Genomic DNA, 21,581 nt, shown 5'->3' with positions numbered 1-21,581 from the left:
ACCTCCCTCTGTTTGTGCCCTGAGGTGTCGAAATGCCTGCAGGCCTTCCCCTTTCTGCTGGGAATAGCCCAGGTCAGCAGCCAAGACTCTCCTGGCAGTGCCCTGAGCTGTGTTCTGTGGGGGCCGCTTAGTATGGTGTAAATCACGTTGGCATGTCTATCGTGCTTGGAAAACAGCCGTTTATTTGAGCTAAAGGGAAGGAAAGTTCTAGAACTCCCATTTCCTCACCTCACGCTGTATCGGATCCAGGATGTGTTTGTAGGTCATCACGCTCAACTGAGGTACATCACCTGATATCCGTAGGAGCCAGAATCTATTCCTGATAAGCATGGAAATCTTACTCCACGTGAAGGATAGAAACATCTAACAGCTTTCTCTATCTTGGGAGCATGAAAACCCAGATGCCAACATGTTGGAGTCTTATCTCTGGGCTGTGATCTCTTAGTAACTCAGTCAGTAAGGCTAATAGTGTGTTGTTCATTCTGGGAGTCCCCACCCTGCACTAGGCCACTGTCTTAGGGACTGGGAGATACTTTAAAGGAAAGGCCTGCCTCTGTGGCTTTCATGCCCTAATTGTAGATCTGACTTGGAGTTATTTAAATACCACCCAATGCTTGTAAAAGCTCATCTCCACCTCTAAATAATTATATCAGTGACAGGCAGATCAGTTCCTCCATTAAGAGAAACCCTCATTGCTCTGGCCTTGGAGAACCAGATAACACATACGTAATAGAGTAAGTTTTTGGACACTGTATGTGGTTGTGGTATTTCAGGGTAAATTTGCCCCTACTGTATGTCAGGGTTTGTGTGAATTTTTTTTTTTTTTTAATGTTTATTTTTGAGAGAGAGACAGAGAGAGACAGAGACAGGGCGTGGGAGAGGAGCAGAGAGAGAGGGAGACAGAGAATCCCAAGCAGGCCCTGTGCTGTCAGCACAGAGCCAGACGGTGGGGGGGAGGAGGGGGGCTTGAACCCACCAACCGTGAGATCATGACCTGAGCTGAAATCAAGAGTCGGATGCTTAAACCAACTGAGCCACCCAAGCGCCCCTGTGTGGATTGTTTTTAAGTGGATTCTGTTCTAAGTTCTATAGCAGCCTGTATTGTTAATATCATCTGAATAGCGCGACTATTTTAGTATTCAAAGCCCACCAGGTAAAACTGCGTTCAGAAGTGGGCTCATTTGGTCAGTCTTGAAAACCACTGAGCGTTTCTCATTTCCTGAGAATTAAGCAGTCACCAGGGTTTCTTTTTGTGCAGTGGTAGGAATAGGGACCTTTCTTCTACAACACCGGTTTTGTGCTTTTATCATTTAAAAGAATAACATTCCTGCGCGGCTGCGTTTCTAAAACTCTGTTCCTCTGCATTTCTCCTCTTATACTCAAATCTCTTATTTCCTCCCGCGTCTCCGTCTGAAAAGAGCGGGGGCCTAGGGCAGAGGGGGATTCAGGAACCAGAGAGAGGGGGTTGCGGTGTGGTTGAGGAATCAGCGGCTGCCTTCCTACCCGCCGTGGCCGCCAGGGGGCGATCTCCCGTTGGAAACCTGCGGTCCGCGGGCGGCTCCGGGGGCGCTGGTTCCACCTCCTGCGGCCCCCGGGGTTGCATGTATGGTGTTGTGAGAGAGTGGGGGGGGGGGGGGCTGTGTGTGTGGTCTGGGGTGTGTAAATGTGTAGCGTGTGTATGTGAGAGTATGAGTGTACATAGTGTGTGAACGCGTGTGGTGTATGTGTGTGAGAGGATGCGTGTGAGCCTGACAGTGTGTGTGGCGTGTGTGATACGTGCGCTGTGCCTGCGTGCGGTGTGCACGTGATGCGTGGGTGGTGTGTGTGTGTTTGCGTGTGCACCCAGAGAAACGAAGCCAAGTGGATTGAACAGAGGAACAGGCTGGCCTGACCCCACCGTGGTCGCACTCAGGAGCCGCTACAAAATGAAGATCGGGGCCCCTTGTTGAAAATTACTAAGAGGTTTGAGGTGGCGGCGGCAGAGGATTGAACCAAGCACGTGGTCCCGTGTGACTGTGCGGGTCACGCGCTCGCGAAGCTGGCCCTGGACACGCTGTGCTTTCGCTTGGTTCTTGAGGCAGGTGGGGCTTCATCTTCTGTCTTCTCACTTTGTAAAGTCTCCCTGGCAGGTGGAGGCGGGGAGAGCTGAGCTGAAAATACTTTTCAAAGCGTCTGCTCTTATTTCATAGCAGCACAAACGGTCCAGACTAATCAGAGGGTACAAGACCCAAACCGCTCGGTGACAGATGTGCCCCACGGCCAGAGAGGGAGTCATCTGCCCTTCTCTTAGCTCCCCGTCCAGGGCGTGCCCCAGGCGCCCAGGCCTTCGAGCCTTTAACCCACTAATTTGAAATAAGACCGTTCCCTTTGGTCTTTAGTCAGCCTCGGGGGGCTATTCTGCCTTTTCCAGGTAGGACAGGGAGGCCTTTTGAGCCTCTGCCTTCAGAGGACCATCCAGAGGAACAGGAGAAGCAAGGAGGCTGGGGGAGGTGCACGTGCCCCTTCCCCGGGGTCTGCACGTGGCTTGGTCCACGGCCACTCCCCGGAGAGAGAGCTGAGGAGTCTCCAGGCATCTGGGGGCCCCTGCCTCTGGGACGTGGGGCCTACCCAGCTCAGCTCTCCCTGTAGGATCCCACGGATGGCTTTGGAGTAGGGTGAGCTCAGGAGAGAGGAAAGAGCCCCGTGTGTGAGTAGCCTCAAGTTTTAGAAGTCCACGGCTCTGCCAGGCAGGTGAGCTTGCTCGCTGTTGCTTTCTCTCACAAAGCAACTTCTTGTTCCTTTTTCTTGCACTGGGCTGGACGCTCCACAACATTTGCAGTTCTGCTTCCTCTTGGCAAATCAGTCTCATTCCTACACACACAGAGCAATAATCCTTTCTGTTTCCCGATTCTGCCCGGAATCCCAAAGCTTGCTAAGTAAAAATATTGACGGAAAGTTGCACAGACGTTGCACATTCATCTTGTGTGGGTATGACTGCGTCGCTTTGAATGAAGTAGCAAATTATAGCTTTGTTGCTACACGTAATGCACCCTTCCAAACTACTGAAAGTTCAGGTAGTGTTTTCCAGAGTAATTAACATTGTGTTCGCGTTAATTTTCATAAATGAACGTTTTGATGCGCATTTTACCAATCAACATCCTTAAGATGTCATCTGCTAAATAGTCACTGTGTCAGAAAGTAGATATTCTGGCAAGATCTTTGGTAATGATATTTATTTTTACACATGCATCGAAAACATGCATTGCCAATAGCCCAAGTGTCTTTGAACTGTGAAGCCAGCTTTAGATGTTGTCTGCTGAAACCCAGCTAGCTGAAGTCTATACCCTCCTGGCCCCCTTCCCTCTACCTTCCATAGCCCTGCGTAGATTGAGAAGTTGGCAATCATATAATTCATGTTGTATTGCCTTAGCTGCATTAGCTTTGTACCCTCACGTCTGTAGGTGGTCAACATATGTGTAAATACATGTATATAGATGAGAAATCTACAACAAAAAATGTCCTGTGTATGATAATCAGCTCTTGGCATCTGGTTTTCTGCGTTTGGTACAGTTTCCAGCTAAGAAAAAGGCAGGATTCCAATCCATAAAGTGAAAAAGTTATGCTCTTTAAAAGGTTTGTCATGAAATCTCTGCTGTGTGTTTATGGGAATGTCCATGACTAACTGTATATATGGTATGTAAGAGGCTATGCTGGTAAATGTTGCATAAACTAACATAGATTCTGTAGTCAAAATATTTAACTTGTTATTGTAAAATGTGATTCGTCATTGAGAGATTATTTTTCTGTATGTATAATGAGAGTATTTTAGGAATCTAATTTAAGTGCATAAAAATATAGAAAAAAAAATTAAAAACCTATTCCAGGAGTAGAAAATACTTAATCAGATTACTTGGGTTCAGCCCAACTAAATTTCTTATATTAAAAAGAAAATCTGAGTTGCATATGTTAGAAATTCAAAGAAGTCATTTTGGGGGCAGAGAATATGATTAGTTTAAATGAAATGGGTGGTATGAAGAAATGAAACATATCCTGTAGCCATGACCTCGGGTGGGACCTTGGTGTTTCATTAAAAACTGACATGAACAGGTAACATTCTGGAAGCTGGTTGTGTCAGGAAGGAGGAGAGTACTGAGAGCCTGTTTCTCATCAGATCCATGTGCCACAGAGGCTTCCATGAGTTCTGGCAGATTGATCAGGAATTCAAGCCTGAACCAAACATCCTTCTAGAGAGTTCAGAACATATGGGAAGGACTCCCTACCCCCCTCCCTCCCTCTACCCCCACCCTGACTTCCAGGTCACCCTTTGCGGTTCTCTTCCTGGATAGATTGGGCACATCCCTTTGATGTTTGCCTTTTCAATGAAATTTCCCCGGGGCGTCTTCGCCACTTTTGCCTGTTGCATAGCTGGGTGGGTTGAAGAGTGAAATTTGGAGTTTCTGGGCACACAAAACAGGCAGGGCAGAGCAGTCTCCTGAGATGCCGGTGTCCCTAATGGAGATCCCAGGGGCAAGATGTCTTCCTCATCTTCCCCTTCCCAGAAAAGAGGCAGAAGCCCAAGATGCTTCTAGGGCACAGACTTGCCACCAGAAACGTCCCTGCAGGCCACCGAGGAGAAGACACAACACAAAAGCCCGTGAAACTCGATGTCTAAACCCCTGAGAGATACAGTTGGAAGTCATCTCAGGAGGTGACAAGCTGGGGGGCCAGCTTCCCCCAACAGACTGGAAGTGATGCCACAAAGCAAATAGTTCCTGGTAAGACAGGGCACTGCATGGGGGTCACTGCCGTGGAGAGTGTAGGGCCGATGGCTTGCAGGGACTCGTGGGGAGTGTGAGCGCCGGGTTTTCAACATTTCTTTCAACGGTTAGCTATGTGCCTCTTGCTGATAACCAGCAGTGGAAGTTCCTTTCTGATAAGCCTGAGATCGGTGAACATTGGAGTCCAAGTGATTCCTGGACTTCCAGGGTGGGAAGCTGTGATTTCTGGGAGCTTCCTGGAATCTGTTGAGGCATACGAGGAATCTGCAAATCACCTTGAGGAGCTGTCCTGGTGGATGTAACTGACTTTCTTCCCAAAGATGGAGCCGTTCGGAGACCTCCTTGTTCAAGCTCAGCCTGGGGGCAGGGGGCTGGGCATCTCAGGCCAGCTCGTCAGAACTGGACCAGCTCTGGTCCATCCGCCCAGCATAGGTGTTGACCTTTCTTAGCGCCGTGCCCTCTTGGCTGAGGTAGCAACAGGGCTGAGTGGGAATGAGTTAGCCAGTCAACTGCTCCTCGGGCCGTAGTTCAGAAAACTGTGGGGACAGGGAAAGCCAGAGCCTGGGGGTCCTACCCAGCAGTGCCTGCAGGCCACTCCAGCTAGCCTTTACCTGTTTGGAAAAGAATGTATCAGTCTGACACGAGTCCCTCGTGACAAATGGGTCCCACTGCTGGTGGCATATTGCTTCCCTCACAACCCTTCCCCGGGGGTGGGACTCAGCCACCCCTCACCCCCGCCATGGATGTCCTGTTGACTGTAATATACTTCTGTTGCCAAATAATGGTACTCGTTAATTTTCCATAAAAGGGAGACTATATTGTCTGATATGTAACGTCAATGGAGCTCTAAAAATTATTAGAGTCTATTATAAATTGTAGAATTATGTATTCGTCTAAGATTTGATGAAGCAGGGCCAAGACATTAGGTTGCTTTTTTTGTTTGTTTAAAAGAAGCTGAGGTTAGTTCTCCTGGTCGAGTGTTCCTTTTGGCACCTTATTATGTATGAAACGTTACATTTTACTGATTCAGATTATGGTAACTGATTTTGTTTTTCTTAACCCAGTAGCGACACCAGTGCAGATGGCTATTCCTGTGTTTCTTGACCCTAAAAAGAACAATCTCTTCAAAACAGCTCTTTGTTCATTTTGACCTGTATGGTTTCAATTCACATGGTTCATGAATAAAACGAGAAAGCCAACCCTGTTCCGGTGGATTGTTTCGGGTTCTTTCTGCCCCACCTCCCTTCTGAGCAGGCAGGAAACAGAGAGCCCGGCCAATGGCTCCCCTTCCTGTGTGCTTCCTTCTCCCACGGGGAAGGCTGGAGTTGTGGAAGGACAACTGAGCGGACCAAACCCACCACCCTTCCCACGCTTTCTGCACACAAATGTTGGTTCCAGGTAGAAATGCATCTCCCGGTACCGACTCCTTCCGAGAACTTGAGCAGTTTTGAGCGGTGGCAGCAGAAATGCCAGGGGTGCTGAGGGGTGAGCACACAGCTCAGCTTGTCTTATCAGGACACTCCGAGGATTGCTCTGGCTTTCCGCGAAGTTTCCGACGCAGACAACGCTGCGTGTTCACAACCCTGAGTCGTAACCCTGGGCGCCATTGGCAGACCCAACACCGAATTTTACTGTTACCTGAATTTTAGGGGATGATTTATGGCATTTTCTTCTGATCTGGTTTTAAGGCAAAATTCCTATTTCATCACTGATTTCTCTGAATGTGAACCAGTGTTAAAGTTCTGAGGTCGTGGGGCCTGGGTGACCCGGTTAAGCATCTCACTTCAGCTCAGGTCATGATTTTGTGGTTTGTGAGTTCAAGTCCTGTATCAGACTCCGTGCACACAGCTCAGAGCCCGGAGCCTGCTTTGGATTCTGTGTCTTCCTCTCTCTGCCCCCCCCGCCCCCACCACCCCAAACTAAATAGACATTAAAGTTCTTGGGTTGGCTTGAACTCCAGTTGAATTGTTATAGGACCTTAAAAAACATCTTCACAATAAAATAGCATGTCTTTGCCCTATTTTTAAATCAGTAGGTCCCATTTTTGGTAAACATAAAAACCCTGTGCTTTTCTTGGTTATTATTTGAAGTTTCAAAAATTAAAATCATTATAAACCAAGAAAATAGTGCTTTTCCAAACTACAACTCATTGTCTCTGTGATCGACACGGTCCTGTTGCACAGCTCAGAGAGTGGAAGGAATTGCTGATATAAAGCATGTTGAGTAGGTACCTCTTGAACCAAATTTAGTAGGAAATATTTTATTCTAGAATATTTATTGTTTTTTCCTAATTATAGAAGTAATATTTGTTAATGCAGAAAATTCAGCAAGCTCAGAAAAATACAAAGGAAATAAAATCAATTAGTGGAGATACTCTTCCACACAAAAATAAATGTTAACATTTTGATGCTCATTATTCCTGTATTTTCTTGCTCTGTGTGCATGTGTGTGTGTGTGTGTTAGATGTTCTTACATTAATAACTAAAACACACCAAGCACTTCCCTTGTACAAGGCAATGTTCAATTACATAATTTATAGAAAACTTTTCACTTTTGTTGATTGCTTTCTTTTAAATCAGCTATATATTTATCCACAACTTGACTTGTTTTTAAGTGTGTTTACTTAGTTAGAGAGAGAGAAAGAGCATGAGTGGGAGAGGGACAGAGTCCCAAGCAGGCTCCATGTTGTCAGCACACAGCCTGACATGGAGCTTGATCTCATGAACCATGAGATCACGACCTGAGCCAAAATCAAGAGTTGGACGCTTAACTGAGCGAACCCCCCGGGGTACCCCTCTCCCAAAGATATTTTGTCCATCAGTCGTCCGGTGTCTTAGAAGCTTGTGGTTTTACGGTGATTCACGTGTGTGGGATGCCGTCTGGTGCGGTGTCGGGCTGGCTGTAGGCAGGAGGCAAGCTAGGATGAAGGCAGACGGGGCTCAGGGACGTGATCCAACAGCCGGTCGAGCATGTGACACTGAGCAAACGCTAGGGCCCCTCAATCTCTCTCCTCAGGCGGTATCTCTGCTCCACCTGTATCACAGAGTTGTTGTAAGGCGTCAAGATACACGAAGTGGCCTCAAAAGCAGCATCCTATTTGGGAGGGGGGTCTGTCAGGATCAGCGTATTTTACTAGGGGAGGCCTTCCTGGAGGACCAATGGAGCAGGAGTCATCCTAATGGCCTATTAGGGACCGGGAGTGCTGGACAAACCCTGAGGACAGATTTCTGCAGGCAGTACCGGAGGGACTTTGCCACGTGACCATAATGTGTCAGGTGGGTGCTGCGTTTCAGCAATCCTTGGGGTCACACGACCCAGGGAAGTGGCAGGCCACGGAGCCAGTAATCAATGTTTACTGCCACCCTTCCGCCTCTGCCTCCCCGCACTGGCTCGTGCTCTTGCTTCCCTGTTGCGGCCCCTCTGGAAGTGAGCATGACCGCTTCCGTCTACAGGGGACGAAAGCCAGGCGTGGAGGAGACAGGGCGCCCCACCCGTGGGAAGCAGCAGAGCGGGCTTGCACCCACACCCTCTGGGGGGCTCCAGGGCACATTCCTAGCCGCCAGTCTACCTTCCCAGGGTGCAGAGCAGCCGGAGTCGACATCACAAACTTCCCTGTAGATGGCGTCACGTCCCCTTACTTACGGAACTTTCCGGTGGTGTGGGCGTAGTGAGTATCGCCGTGCCTGGCCGGTACCGGGTACTCCCAAGGTTCCAGTCCGTCGGGATGTACTTCACAACCCGAAGTGCAGTGGCCACACGCAGAGCGGGAGTCTTGGAGAAATGCCTTCAGGCCACCCTCGCAGATCAGCTGATTATCAGAGAAGCGGAAGGGTTACTGCCTTTTGTCTGGGCCCAGCCTGTGGGAACGGGACTCCGCTGCCCGTCTGCCGGTTGGCCAGAAAGGTCTTGGGAGAATCAGCAGGACCAACGGGCAGTTCAGCCAGAGCGGTGCGGCCACTGCCGGCACAGCTGTCTGCGGCAGGGGGAACGTCCCAACTTCCTATCCCGGCCGAAGCTCCTGGCCAGTCCTCGGTTGTGAGGACATTCACAGGGGTCGGGACAGCTATCCTGCTGCCCTCTGCTGAGTGCGCAGCTCTGATCCAGACCTCTGCCCCCAGTGGGAGGGAGGGAACGAATCCTTGTTAGATTAATGGCGTTCTTCTAGTAGATTCCAGAATGAAGACCGCTTTTTAACCAGAATCTACCTGAGAGCCTTTATACAGAGCGTCACTGCCTTTATATTTACTAGATGAAGGGCAGGACTGTTAAGACGGATCACTTTGGGTTTAAAACAAGATGCACAGGACTTAAGAACTTGTTAGAATGGTCAGATGGCACAAGCTGGCCCTGTCTGCAGTACCTTAAAAACACGCACTCACCTGGCTGACGCTGGACCTCGGGGCACGGCAACAGGCGTGGGTCCACGTGCCGCGGAAGCTGTTAAGAAGCACGAAGCAGGACGGCGAGGGGCAGCTGCCAATGTCTTGACCAGCACAGGTCCTGGGGGCTGGGAGGCCCGCTTTCAGGATCTGTGACTGGACATGGGCACTGACAACTAAAACTCCAGGGCGGTAACTGGCCTGGTTGTTGGCATCAACTCCGCCCACAGGGTCAGCCCCTCCCCGGGCTCTGTGCCCAGAGGCCAAGGTCGTGAGGTAAGACACATTAAGGACTTAATGGTGCCTGCAATAAAGGCCTCAATAAATGTTAACAGTTCTTCCTAATGACACAAGCTTCCATAAATTCCTAAGAGTAATCTGCACAAACTAAAATCTTCCAACCAACGGGGCTTCTAACCTTTTAGCTGGGCGGATTCTGAAAGAAAGATAGAAAATAAGGTTCTCTGTATTTCCACTTCAAAAAAGATAGTAAACAGTATATGTTCCGTTCAGGAAGCATTTTATTGTTGCTACAAGTTTAGGGATTTTCACGGACAGAAAATCAACACTTTCAGAAAATCTCCCGCATGGCCCTGCTCAGCTTCTGAATCTTGGTTTTCGCAGACATATCAGCATATTTCTCTCCAATACGGACAATCATTCCACCCATGATGGACGGATCAATCTAGGAAAGAAAATAGGTTGGAAATGTGGAAAAGCATTGATATTTCATTGATCGAACAGAAAGATGAAAAAGTACTTTGAAAAGTCTACATGCTGTACAAATGTAAGATGTTATCATTATGTCTAGAAAAAAGAAGTCAGATTGTGAATGGAATCCATAATCATTTAAATTGAGAACATAAAATTTCTATTAGAAACAATTTAGTATTTGGTGAGATTTAATTTTTCAGTTTCTACAGCCAGTCAACAGTGTCAAAGAACCTGAGGAAACACACCATACATAATTAAAAACCTACCTTAACCTCCAATTTCAATACTTGGCCTTTACTTAGGAAGCTCTTCAGGACTGTTTTTAATTCAGCAAGAGTGGGTTCATCTAAAGGCTAAAAAAAGGACAAAACCATCCTTTAATTAAGTAGATAAAGCAGAACAGAACTTTCCACGGAAAAGCTCAGGAAGAAACTACCCCCGGCACACATCAGCACGACAGGCCTCGTGAATTCCGTGTGGTCTCTGGGCCCTTCCAGGAGCTGCAGCGCAAGTTACTCACAAGTTACTCCTGGTGTGCCGGGAACATGCCAATGTCCCGTCCCACAAGAACACCTCGGCGAGCTCACTGGGCGGGTCACTGATGCCCATAAATGCCACTCCCTCCCCGTCTCTGCTCCCTGGTATCAGTGGTACGACTTAGACAGGACTGAGGAAGAACCCCCCCCAATACTGAAGTTAATGATGCCTGATGACACAGGCCTCTCCCGTGCAGCCCTGTGGGCATGGCAGGAGGCCACTATGTCCTTGGATGGAAAGCTGCAATCTGACCCGGTTCTAGCATCTCTAAGACCTCTGGTTCCCAGGAGCTTCTAGAAGCATGCTGCACTCCGAGCCTCACGGGGAACGCCTGGGGGCGCATGGCTCTGCACTTGACTCTGACAGAGCCAGCACTCAGAGGTCAGCCTGTGTTCTCTCTGCCTCAACTCCTACTCCTGGTGAGGGGAGAGCGAGAAAGGCTGAAGGAGCGGCCTCTTGTCACAAATCCTCTCTCTCCACCCCCACACCTAAGGGTCCACAAGCTAGCAGATAAGGCTTTCCATCTTCGCAAAGATCTAACGCCTCTTGGGGGAGCTGGTGTGAAAGTCTACTGGTGTTTAATCAAGACATCATTCGCCAGGCCTCCAACGTTACAGAGCTCCGAAGTATGTGCACACCTCCCACTCAGAGGCTTAGCGGGTGCCAGGCACCGGTCTGTGCTGGCAGGTCACACCCACCACCGCCTTTAATCGGGACAACTCTGGGCGGCCAGCGGCTCTTATTCCCATTTCCCGTAGGAGAAAACAGGTTCAGAGTGGTTAAGGTCCCAGTTGCTGCAATATTTGAAATCAGTCTATTTCTACAGACTGTGCCCTTAGTCACTAATCAAGGAATAATTTTTGTTTTTGAACAGTGGAAACTTATTTACCCGGGAGTTTACCCGGGAGTTTCAACATCAAACACTGCTGCACTAGCAACAGTTGGTTCTAAAAAACTTTTACAAAAATATGCACCCTTTAAAAAAATAATGTCCTTGGGGCGCCTGGGTGGCTCAGTCAAACTTTTGACCTCGGCTCAGGTCATGATCTCGTGGTTTGTGGGTTCGAGTCCCGCATCGGGCTCTGTGCTCACAGCTCAGAGCTTGGAGCCTGCTTCGGATTCTGTGTCTTCCTCTCTCTCTGCCCCTCCCCTGCTCACGCTCGGTCTCTCTCTCAAAAATAAACATTTAAAAAAAAAACTGTTTTTAATTAAAAGTAAAAAATAAATGAAAAAATCATGTCCTTGCACTCACTGAATGACGTAATTTATACCAGTGCTCAGCCACGGGGATGGTATGACCTGCCTGGTGAAGCCTCATCTGGGCCCTGCTGTCGCCGAGAACTGGGGCAGGCCCAGTGGGCCCGGGCAGATGCCTGAGCTGTAAGGATTCGCAGTCAGTTGTGCACTTTCGTGGCACCGACCATGAACTACAAACGTGCAAATACATGATCTGGGGTAAAATGTCTCTCTGAAGCCGTGCTCTTTTGGACAGTGAGAGGATCTTTGAAATACCAGAAATATTAACCTAGATGAGGTCAGGTGCTGCGTATTCCAAGCAAATCCGCCGTCCTCTACTGATAAGTAAGCCCCTCAAGGCTGATTTCCTATGCGGCCTGAACTACAGTAGGGAGAAAATACGTACTTAGGACATCAACAAAAGGAATTCTGGGGAGGTGGCACAGCTTAAGGTACGTGTACTTGTGAGAGAGAGGGCCATGTTCAAACCCTGATTCCCTATTTTGTCACTTTGGGCAAATGACTTAACTTCCCTGGGTTCACTCATCTGTAAAATAAGGATAATTCTACCTCACGTACAACGCTGCCATTAAATAATACATTACGAAGTACTCGGCATATAGGTCTATTATTACAGCCACGTCAGCAACTGCACAAGGGCCTGCCCTTCCCACCCTTCCCATTCGCTGCCACCAAAGGTGAGACAGTCCAGTTTCAGGAGACTACTTACCAAGGGATTTGTGAACTAACTCCAACCTGTGAGGGAACATAAACCACTACTTCCTAACACATTTGAGTCCAGTCTTGTCCTTCCGAACAGTCAGCGGGTAGGGAGGCACTAACGGGACACACACTGGCCCCTCCACAGCGCAGGTTCATGGCAGCCCGTGTAAGAAGTGAAGCAAACCTCCTAAGTGACCAATCACCTTTCCCGATTTCTGGATTTTAGCCTGTTTTTTTTTTTTCTTTTCGTTATGCTAAACGCGATGCACGGATGTCAAAGCAAATACAGCAGCAACAAGCTGTCACTTACGGATGCAGTGGTCACTGTGCAAGGAACTTCTCCACGGTGGACACTCATCATGGTCGAAAAGGCAGAAACGACTCCAGGGGTGTTGTTCAAGCGACCATTTTCAGCAAGCAAATCTGGGAAAGTGAAGGTGTCTCAGTAACATCAAAATCACTCAAAACAGGTTATTCATTAGACACTTTTCCAAAGAAGACATCCAGATGGACAACAGACACATGAAACGATGCTCAACATCACTCATCATCAGGGAAATACAAGTCGAAGCCACACTGAGATACCACCTCACGCCAGTCAGAGTGGCTAAAATGAACAAATCAGGAGACTATAGATGCTGGAGAGGATGTGGAGAAAAGGGAACCCTCTTGCACTGTTGGTGGAAATGCAAACTGGTGCAGCCGCTCTGGAAAACAGTGTGGAGGTTCCTCAAAAAAATTAAAAATAGATCTACCCTATGACCCAGCAAGAGCACTGCTAGGAATTTACCCGAGGGATACAGGAGTGCTGATGCCTAGGGGCACTCGTACCCCAATGTTGACAGCAGCACTTTCAACAATAGCCAAATTAGGGAAAGAGCCTAAATGTCCATCAACTGATGAATGGATAAAGAAGATATGGTATATATATACAATGAAATACTACTTGGCAACAAGAAGGAATAAAATCCTGCCATTTGCAGCAACATGGATGGAACTGGAGGGTATGATGCTGAGTGAGATAAGTCAGTCAGAGAAAGGTATGTTTTCACTCATATGTGGATCTTGAGAAACTTAACAGAAGACCATGGGGGAAGAGAAGGGGAAAAAAGTTACAAATAGGGAGGGAGGCAAACCATAAGAGACTCTTAAATACAGAGAACTGAAGGTTGACGGGGGGTAGGGGAGAGGGGAAAGTGGGGTGATGGGCATTGAGGAGGGCACTTGTTGGGATGAGCACTGGGTGTTGTATGTAAGCCAAACTGACAACAAATTATATTTGTATGTTAGTATACTATTCTAACAAAACAAAACAAAACAAAACAAAACAAAAACCCCTAGGTTATTCACGAGGTATTATATTCACCTCAAAAGCAAACTTAGATTTGTGGCCTTAGAATGCTATATTCAATGTCCTTTAAGAATGTGAATGAAGAAGATGGTCCTTGGTATTTAAAAAGTATATTCAGTGTTTAAAAAAACCCAGCACTGACAAGCATTTAAAATAGCCGGGTGTGTGGAGAGGCCTTACAGATCTCCAAGCGATTTCCTGACCATGGCCTGCAACCTGATTTTCATATTTCAGGTTAGATTCCAATGTTTGGCTACAAATCCCCAAATTAACATATTATCTATATTCAAAGATGATGCCACGAATACATGTTCTTTGGAACATGTATTCTGGGTTGGCCATGGGACTTGAAAAGCAAGCCTAATGTACCAAACAATGCAAATGTCTTTGAGGACAGAGATACAGCCACTGGTTACACACCGTTTCCTTGCTATGAATCCTATCTGTCTTCTCCACGGGTTGAAAAGTACTGACTGCAATTACTTCGTTACACGGTCATATCCTTTAGACAGTGCTCTTCAAACTTTAACTCACAAACAATTCACTTGGGGAGCTAGTTAAATGCAGTAGGTTGATTTATTAGGTTGGCTAAGTCCTTAGATCGCGGCCAAAAGGCAGGTAGGTGATGCTGACGTTCCTGGTCCACGGACCACACTTCCAGTGGGCAAGATTTTCAGTAGAAAAGATCTAATACTTACTGATCAGGTTGCATGTGAGGGGAGAGAACCTCTCTTTTGCTGTCATGTCGTTTAGGCTTTTCACTTTCACGGAACGCTTCACATAGGGATTCATAATGGAAGCAGCCATTTTGGGTTCCTTCAAGATTTGCTGAAAGTACCAAAAAAATAATTTCTTCAACTCTTTAGTGCATGAACGATCCTCGCTGCCACAACATACTTCGTTATGAATCATGTATTTCATTAAATTAGCACTCTCAAAGCATGTATGAAGAAAAGTTTACAATCAAATAATTTTCTCTGCCTTTGAGAATACACCATACCTTGGTTTTACACAAGATACAATGGTACTTCTTGGAAAAATTTAAAGATACTTTATGAAGTTTCTTAAATTTATTTTTGCTTTTCAAGAGAGATTACAGAAAAACTAAGCAGCCGAGATTCAACGAACTGCATATGTTAATGTATTTACTAAGGGTAATATTCAGCTGAAAAGGTGCTCTAACAGCAAAGGAAGTCTCCCTGTTATTCCCCTGGAGGGGGGCCTCTCTGTGTCAGAGTGATCCTGATTCTGTCCTGCCTCTTACAGAGCCCCGTGAGAGAACTCTGGTGTTTCCAGAGCAGCCTCAATCAGCCTGGGAGGCAGGGTGGACGAACAGTGGGAGTGCAGCTACCAGGAGAGGGACCACGCGTCTCCACTTTGTTAATTCATAAACGTCTGTCCTCAGCGACCCAGGGTAGCTTCTGGCACCTTGCTCCCCTTAGTATCAGGCCAGGGTTCTAACAAAACAATGGCTGTTTCTGTTTGGGCATCTTTCAGTTAAATACCTGTCAGCCTTTCACTCACTGCTAGCACCTTCTCCCAGGCTCTCGGCCAGAATCTGCTCTGATCCAGGCTACCTGTCATACACCACCTAATGCTAAAACTTCAATGCGACTGGCTCCATAGAAACAATTTTCCATAAAAATTGCGGACTTACACAAATTAAAAGCTGGCATTTGGGTAATCCGGTTTTTCGTGTTTCCCATCTTTCTCTGTTGTATCATCCAACGGGCAGTTAGTGGCACCTGTGTAGCATCACTTTCCTCTCAGTGCCAAAAAATTGCTAATTTTCACTTACAAAGAGTCTTAAGGTAAGTGCCTCCTTTCTACGTCTCCACATCTTAACTGATTTCCAGGTTATAGTCAAACCCCATTCTTAACACCCACAATCTAGGTCACTCCATTGTGAACACCACTGTTCGGTTTAAAATGGCATGTATGGGGCGCCTGGGTGGCTCAGTTGGTTAAGCGTCTGACTTTGGCTCAGGTCATGATTTCACGGTTTGTGGGTTCAAGCCCTGTGTCGGGTTCTGTGCTGACAGCTCGGAGCCTGGAACCTGCTTCAGATTCTCTCTCTCTCTCTCTCTCTCTGCCCTTCCCCCACTTGTGTTCTGTCCCTTTCTCTCTCTCAAAAATAAACATTAAAAAAAATTAAAAAAAAAAATAAACAAAATGGGCACAAATGACAAGTAGCGGGCAATAATTATCACCTCCAAAAATGCCTGTGTGTGATCCTGTCTGCTCTTGGTACCCCTCTCCCAAGTGTTTCCAACAGTAAGGCTGTTGGCTCTGTGGGTTGGTCACACTAACTCAGACAGTAAGCATCATCTGTAGAGCTAACTGGACAGAGAAAGGAATATGGAACGAACATTACTGTCTGCTAGGACAAAAATTCCAAAAAAAAAAAAAAAAAAGCTTGAGACAAAAAATGAACAGAATAAATATTACCCTATATGACTAGCCTTATGAGGGTTTTTTCTTCTGAATAGTATGATAAAAAAAAATCTTCAGGAATAAGTGGATTAAAAATAGAAGAAATTCTTAAAACATAAAACTAAAAAAGTGCAAAACTTTCTCTAGAGAGAGTATACGCTAGACTGTGTCTCCCTCTCCCCCCGCTTTTTTAAAATTTATTTATCTGATTTGAGAGAGGGAGAGAACAAGAGGAGGAGGGGCAGAGAGAGGGGGAGAGGATGTGAAGCGGGCTCTGTGCCTTCGAGCTCAGAAACGTGAGATTATGACCTGAGCTGAAGGCGGAGGCTTAACTGACTCAGCCACCCAGGCTCCCCTCCCTCTCCTCCTTTAATGCAGAGCTTATTGTCGGAGGTGGCAGCTATAAAGCAAGAGAAGGGGAAGCAACAAAGTGGACAGAAACGTGTTAACTAGAAAATTCGGTTAAAATTACAACAGATTTTCCCAAGTTACACTGGTACACTTCTGTTAATGCAATTAATTCACTCTTCTTTCCAGGTTCAAAAAACAAAGTGTAAAAATAAACTGTCCCTTGTAGCTTCCCCATCTGTCAGTTCTGTACTGGAGCTCAATACACCTTTGCTGATTTTGTTGCCCAGAGGGCTCTGCTTGGTTATTTCCCTCTCACATCTTGGGGATAAAATAAAAAGTTGAAAATGAGGAAAGGCTCCATAAAGAGAATTCCCAGCAAAGCAAGTTATAATACATTCTAAAGACTATTTTAGAACTGCCTGAAATACAAGCATAGATTTTCAAAGGTGACCTCTATTTCTTCTTAGCCTCAACTCTTGGTTCCTAATATTAATAATATCCTTGTTCGTATCTGCCTGTACCTATTATACAATAGGTTCAGAATAACAATACCCAGTACTATTCCTATCAACATGATTACAGAAAACAGGCTTTGTTTCTTTTTTCTTTTTGTAGTTCATTTTCACTTAGGATATACCTCATTAGAGAAACATGGCCAAATAAGGAAAAAACCTATGATGGAAACTTAGTAAGTAATAAACAGAAAAGCTACTTACTGCTACTCTCAACAATTCCTTTTCTACTTGTTCCAGCTTATTCTGTTTAGATGCAGCAGAATAAAGAGCAGTGGCATAGCGACCTTCGATACCATATATCTGAACAGGTGGCTTTAAAAAAAGGATGGGGTGGGGGAGGAAGAGAAAAGGAAAATCACTTCAGATATTATTCTGCCAATAGCAGGATTAAATACGTATATTAAAATACACTGTTTAGAGCACACAACAAGTTTAAATACCAAATATGGAATCAGAAAGCTATCCTGAATGGCAATTCCCAAACAAATCAGGGATGTTTCCTCGGCTAGGTCACTTAATCTTCCAATTTTTGAGCTTCCAATTTTTCATCTTAAAATGTGGTGCTTAGGAAATATGGTACCTAGAGTCCCTTCCAGCGGTAACTATAAATCAATTATTACATGGATTCTGAAATGAGCTTATGCTTTCTTTGAACTCAGTAACTAATCAGTTCCACATAGTGGTGATTTTAAACACTGATAGAAGACAGTTTTGCATATGTTAGAGCCAAGAAAACATTTAATGGTGACACTATAAATTTCCCCTATAGTGTCTCCCCATCAATGTTCAGTTTAATGGAGCTCTTTAGCAGCTTACTGAATGCCTGATGCTTGAATTATTTTTCACAAAAAACTGTAGGCTTTTTCCTACGCGCTGCCATCAATATATGACTACATATGCTTAGCAGTTCTGTATGGTTGCAGTGCAAGAGCTCAGGTTTGAAGAAAGATTTAGTTCCAGTCCAGCTCTGAGACCAAACTCGAGTTTTCCCAGTCTGTTTCCTCTTTCGCAAACAAAAGACCAGCTATTTCCCATCATTGTTACGGGATTTTAAGAAATTCCCACAAAGGTTAAGCACGGGCCTGTTGCACACCAGGCATTCAACTTATTCCATTCCCTATCCCCACGCACACATCACATTTTGGGACCTACAAATCATGCAGAAAGGTTTAGGTAGTACTTATACAGAAGTCCATGCCCTAACCGCGCACTTTCATTTACTTTACGATTAGTAACAAAAGTTGACATACCCTCACGAGCTTGGCAAATGGCCTGACCACAGATGTACTAAAGCATCGCACCTTGAAAACAATAATAAGACATTTTAAGTGATTAGTTTCTTAGTATCATCACGGAGATTACATGAGCTGCTCTTTATTCCCAAGGAGTAAATTTCACCACTGAGCATCATCCATAGCCGCCTGGGAAACTGCTTTCCCACCAACTTCCTAGTTTGCTAGGAACAGGCTGAGGCTAGCACACCAGTATGAGAGAGAAAACACAAGTTCTGATGAAATACATGTTCCAAGAAACCCCACATTTCTGGCATTTGTTACCACCCGTGAGGAAGGATTTTAATAAAAAGTGAGAGGATTCCAGTCATGACCTGCAAGAGATGTACCTTCTTGGAATCCAAATGCTATCGGAAAAGAAAGAGTAATCCCCTTAGTACTGCAGCAGTCTGATGTGAGAACTGACCCTAGTTCTGAGAAATGGTATATCTAGTCTATCAAGGAACAGAGTTGGAACTCGTTGCTTAAAAAGCAGCTGCAAGGGCACAGCTCACCTTCAAATAATTTCAGTTCTGAACTGTTCTATAACACAAGTGGTTGTAGGGATTAAAAGACCTTTTCACTTATGAAAAACTTACCTAAGCTGTAAGGTGTCATGATGTGTAAAGCATAGTGTTGCTATGTGGTATAAAGACCACAAATTTTCTTTCCAACTCCCATCTTCTGTATGACCGTGTGGGTTCGAATCTCAGCTCTACCTACTACCCCTTCCTGGCTGAGCAGCCAAGGACGAGTCATTTAAACTTTTCGGTCTCATTTCCTTTATAAAAATGTGAAATGTGTTTTATAAATACTCCTTAGCATTACTAGAGACCCCTGACAGGTTTGACCACAACGACAAGGTTAAATGACTTGGGGGTGGGCTGTATCCTTTCCTCGGAGTCCAGGGGAGCCTTCCCCCGCCCCTTTCCCGTGCACCTCAAACTAGCTGCTCCCGAGGCTGTGCTCGGGGACGCCAAGGTCAGGCACGCGTCCCCCTGCACCGCCAGCCCCGCGGACGTCCAGGGAGGTAGGGCCGCCCGAGCGCTTTGCGTCGCTCCCACTCGCAGGGCCCTACAACGCTGAATGGCGGCCACGCTTCCCCAGCTGTGGTCTCGTTCTGTGGCTCTTAGGGCTCTGCTACGTGTCACTTTAGAAGGGATCCTCTCGCTAGTTTTCAGGACCTCCCTTCTCTCACCTGCCGGGAGAGCCCGGACACTGCACAGGAAGCCATCTTCTCCGGGTGGCTGTAGGTCAAAGCCGAGGCAGCGAGAGAGACGCAAGGGCGCACGCGTGCGTCAGCGTAGCCGCTCGGGCCGCTGGGAAATGTAGGCGTAGGTCACCAGGCCGCATGCGCCGAGGTCGCGGTCAGTCTGGGAATTGTGGTCTTTAGAAGTGGTTGTTAAGGGCTGGACTTCTAGAGCTAGTGGCCTCGGACAGCACCTTAAAATAAAACGCTTGAATTACTGAATGGTCCTTACAGTTGGGTGGATTTCTTTTCCCTAGATTTTAAATTTCCTTTTAGATAAATAGGTGGCATATGTTCTATTTCACATTCATTACTAGCATCATTAGCATCGTTTACCCCTTCTTTCTACTGCAACAAAGGGTGTATCAAGTGCAGTTCCTTGCTCTGTATAAAAACAAAGGAGCCTTACAGCTCCCGCTGAGGATTCAACCTGCCCAGTGCCTGGGCCATGACTGCCTCTCTACCTCCACACCCCCTTCCCCTCATCTCACCTGAGTGCAGCACTGCCTTGGGTTTGTGAGAGCATGTGAGATTCTAGTGCCTAAATTCTTTTTTTTTTTTTTTTAATTTTTTTTAACGTTTATTTATTTTTGAGACAGGGAGAGACAGAGCATGAACGGGGGAGGGGCAGAGAGAGAGACACACACAGAATCTGAAACAGGCTCCAGGCTCTGAGCTGTCAGCACAGAGCCCGACGCGGGGCTCGAACTCACGGACGGCGAGATCATGACCTGAGCCGAAGTCGGATGCCCAACCGACTGAGCCACCCAGGCGCCCCACTAGTGCCTAAATTCTTGATTCCTGGGTAGAGCGGAGTGATTATCTGAGATTATCTGGGGTTTGAGCAAGTGTGACATCGAAACCGAAAACCCAACACTAGCGTTGGCCAGGTTCTCTGCATTCATAAACAAACCCGAATTCCAACCCATTTCAGCCTAAATGGAGCTTACTTTGTTTTTCTCTTCTGCACAGAAGAGAATTGGCCCGACAGAGCACGGATCAGAGTTCCCTGGTTGCAACAAAGGGGTCCTGTGGTCAACTGAAAAAAAAATTTTTTTTCCTGTTCAGATTTATTATAGGAACGCAGATTAATTTGTTAATATATCCTTTTAGAGGGCGGTTTTCTCATCATTACAAAAACTTGTAAAAATGCAATGAAGTGCAAGGAAATGTAATTGCCGTCTTTTCAACCAGAGTCAGCTGTTGTCAATATTTGGGTGTGTTATCTCCCAGCATTTTTTCAGTATTATAATGGATATTATAATAGTGCCTGCCTTATAGATTATTAGGAAAAAGAAAGAAATTATACGTATGTAAAGTATTTAAAACAACTGCCTGACAGAGTGGCACTCAATAATGTTAGTTCTTTATTTTGTATTGTTTTATTATATATACGGATTGACACCTCATATATTATTTAGTTTATTGCCTTTTTCCTTAATACAAGAGAAAAAAGGATACTAAATTAGATATGGTCTGTGGTTACATGCTTAAGGTATAAGAATATTTCAAAGTTATATAATTTTCATGAGCATATTAATGGCTGCAGAATAACCCACCAAGTGGATTCTGTATCTTATTCAATGATTTTTGAACATAATTCAGATGATTTCCAGGTGGTTTTTTTTTTTTTTCATTTTAAACAATACTGCATCTCCTGAGCATCTTAAATGCAAACCTTTTTTTTTTTTTTTTCTTTTCATACTTAGAATAACATCCAAAGAGATTTCCAGAACTGGCACAACTTGGTGAGAGGGTATGTGCCCTTTAAAAGTTCTTGGTGCTTGAGGCCAGGCTGCTTTTCAAAAGTTTTATCCTATTTACACTTTCACTAGCAGAGCATAAAAACCCATGTTTCACTTCACTATGCAAACTATTTTCAGAGGCTGTTTTCAAATTAGCTTAATGGAAAGTGTATTCATTATGCAATGAACATAAATTTTATTGAGTACCTATTATGTGCAGGCAGCTCTTTTATGCCCTGAAGGTACAGTATGTTACATGACAAAGTGCTTGCTTTTGTAGACCTTACATTCTATGCGATTTCAAACCACGAACCCATGTT

General features: G+C 45.8%; 1 protein-coding gene across 1 annotated transcript; it reads right to left on the bottom strand.

Annotated features, from left to right (window-relative positions):
• Positions 1-9,639: 9,639 nt before the first annotated feature.
• ATP5PO (ATP synthase peripheral stalk subunit OSCP) lies at positions 9,640-19,592 on the bottom strand. Its single transcript, XM_019420254.2, has 7 exons — positions 19,466-19,592; positions 18,247-18,297; positions 17,198-17,308; positions 14,396-14,525; positions 12,657-12,769; positions 10,117-10,203; positions 9,640-9,821 (listed from the first exon to the last, which is right to left on the bottom strand). Exons 1-7 carry the CDS (start codon positions 19,499-19,501, stop codon positions 9,708-9,710), a joined length of 642 nt encoding a protein of 213 aa, XP_019275799.1. The 5' UTR covers positions 19,502-19,592; the 3' UTR covers positions 9,640-9,707.
• Positions 19,593-21,581: the final 1,989 nt, after the last annotated feature.

Source organism: Panthera pardus, unplaced genomic scaffold, assembly GCF_024362965.1.
Source record: "Panthera pardus isolate Hobbes unplaced genomic scaffold, ASM2436296v1 HiC_scaffold_16, whole genome shotgun sequence".
NCBI lineage: Eukaryota > Metazoa > Chordata > Mammalia > Carnivora > Felidae > Panthera > Panthera pardus.
This window is presented reverse-complemented; position numbering and strand designations above follow the sequence as displayed.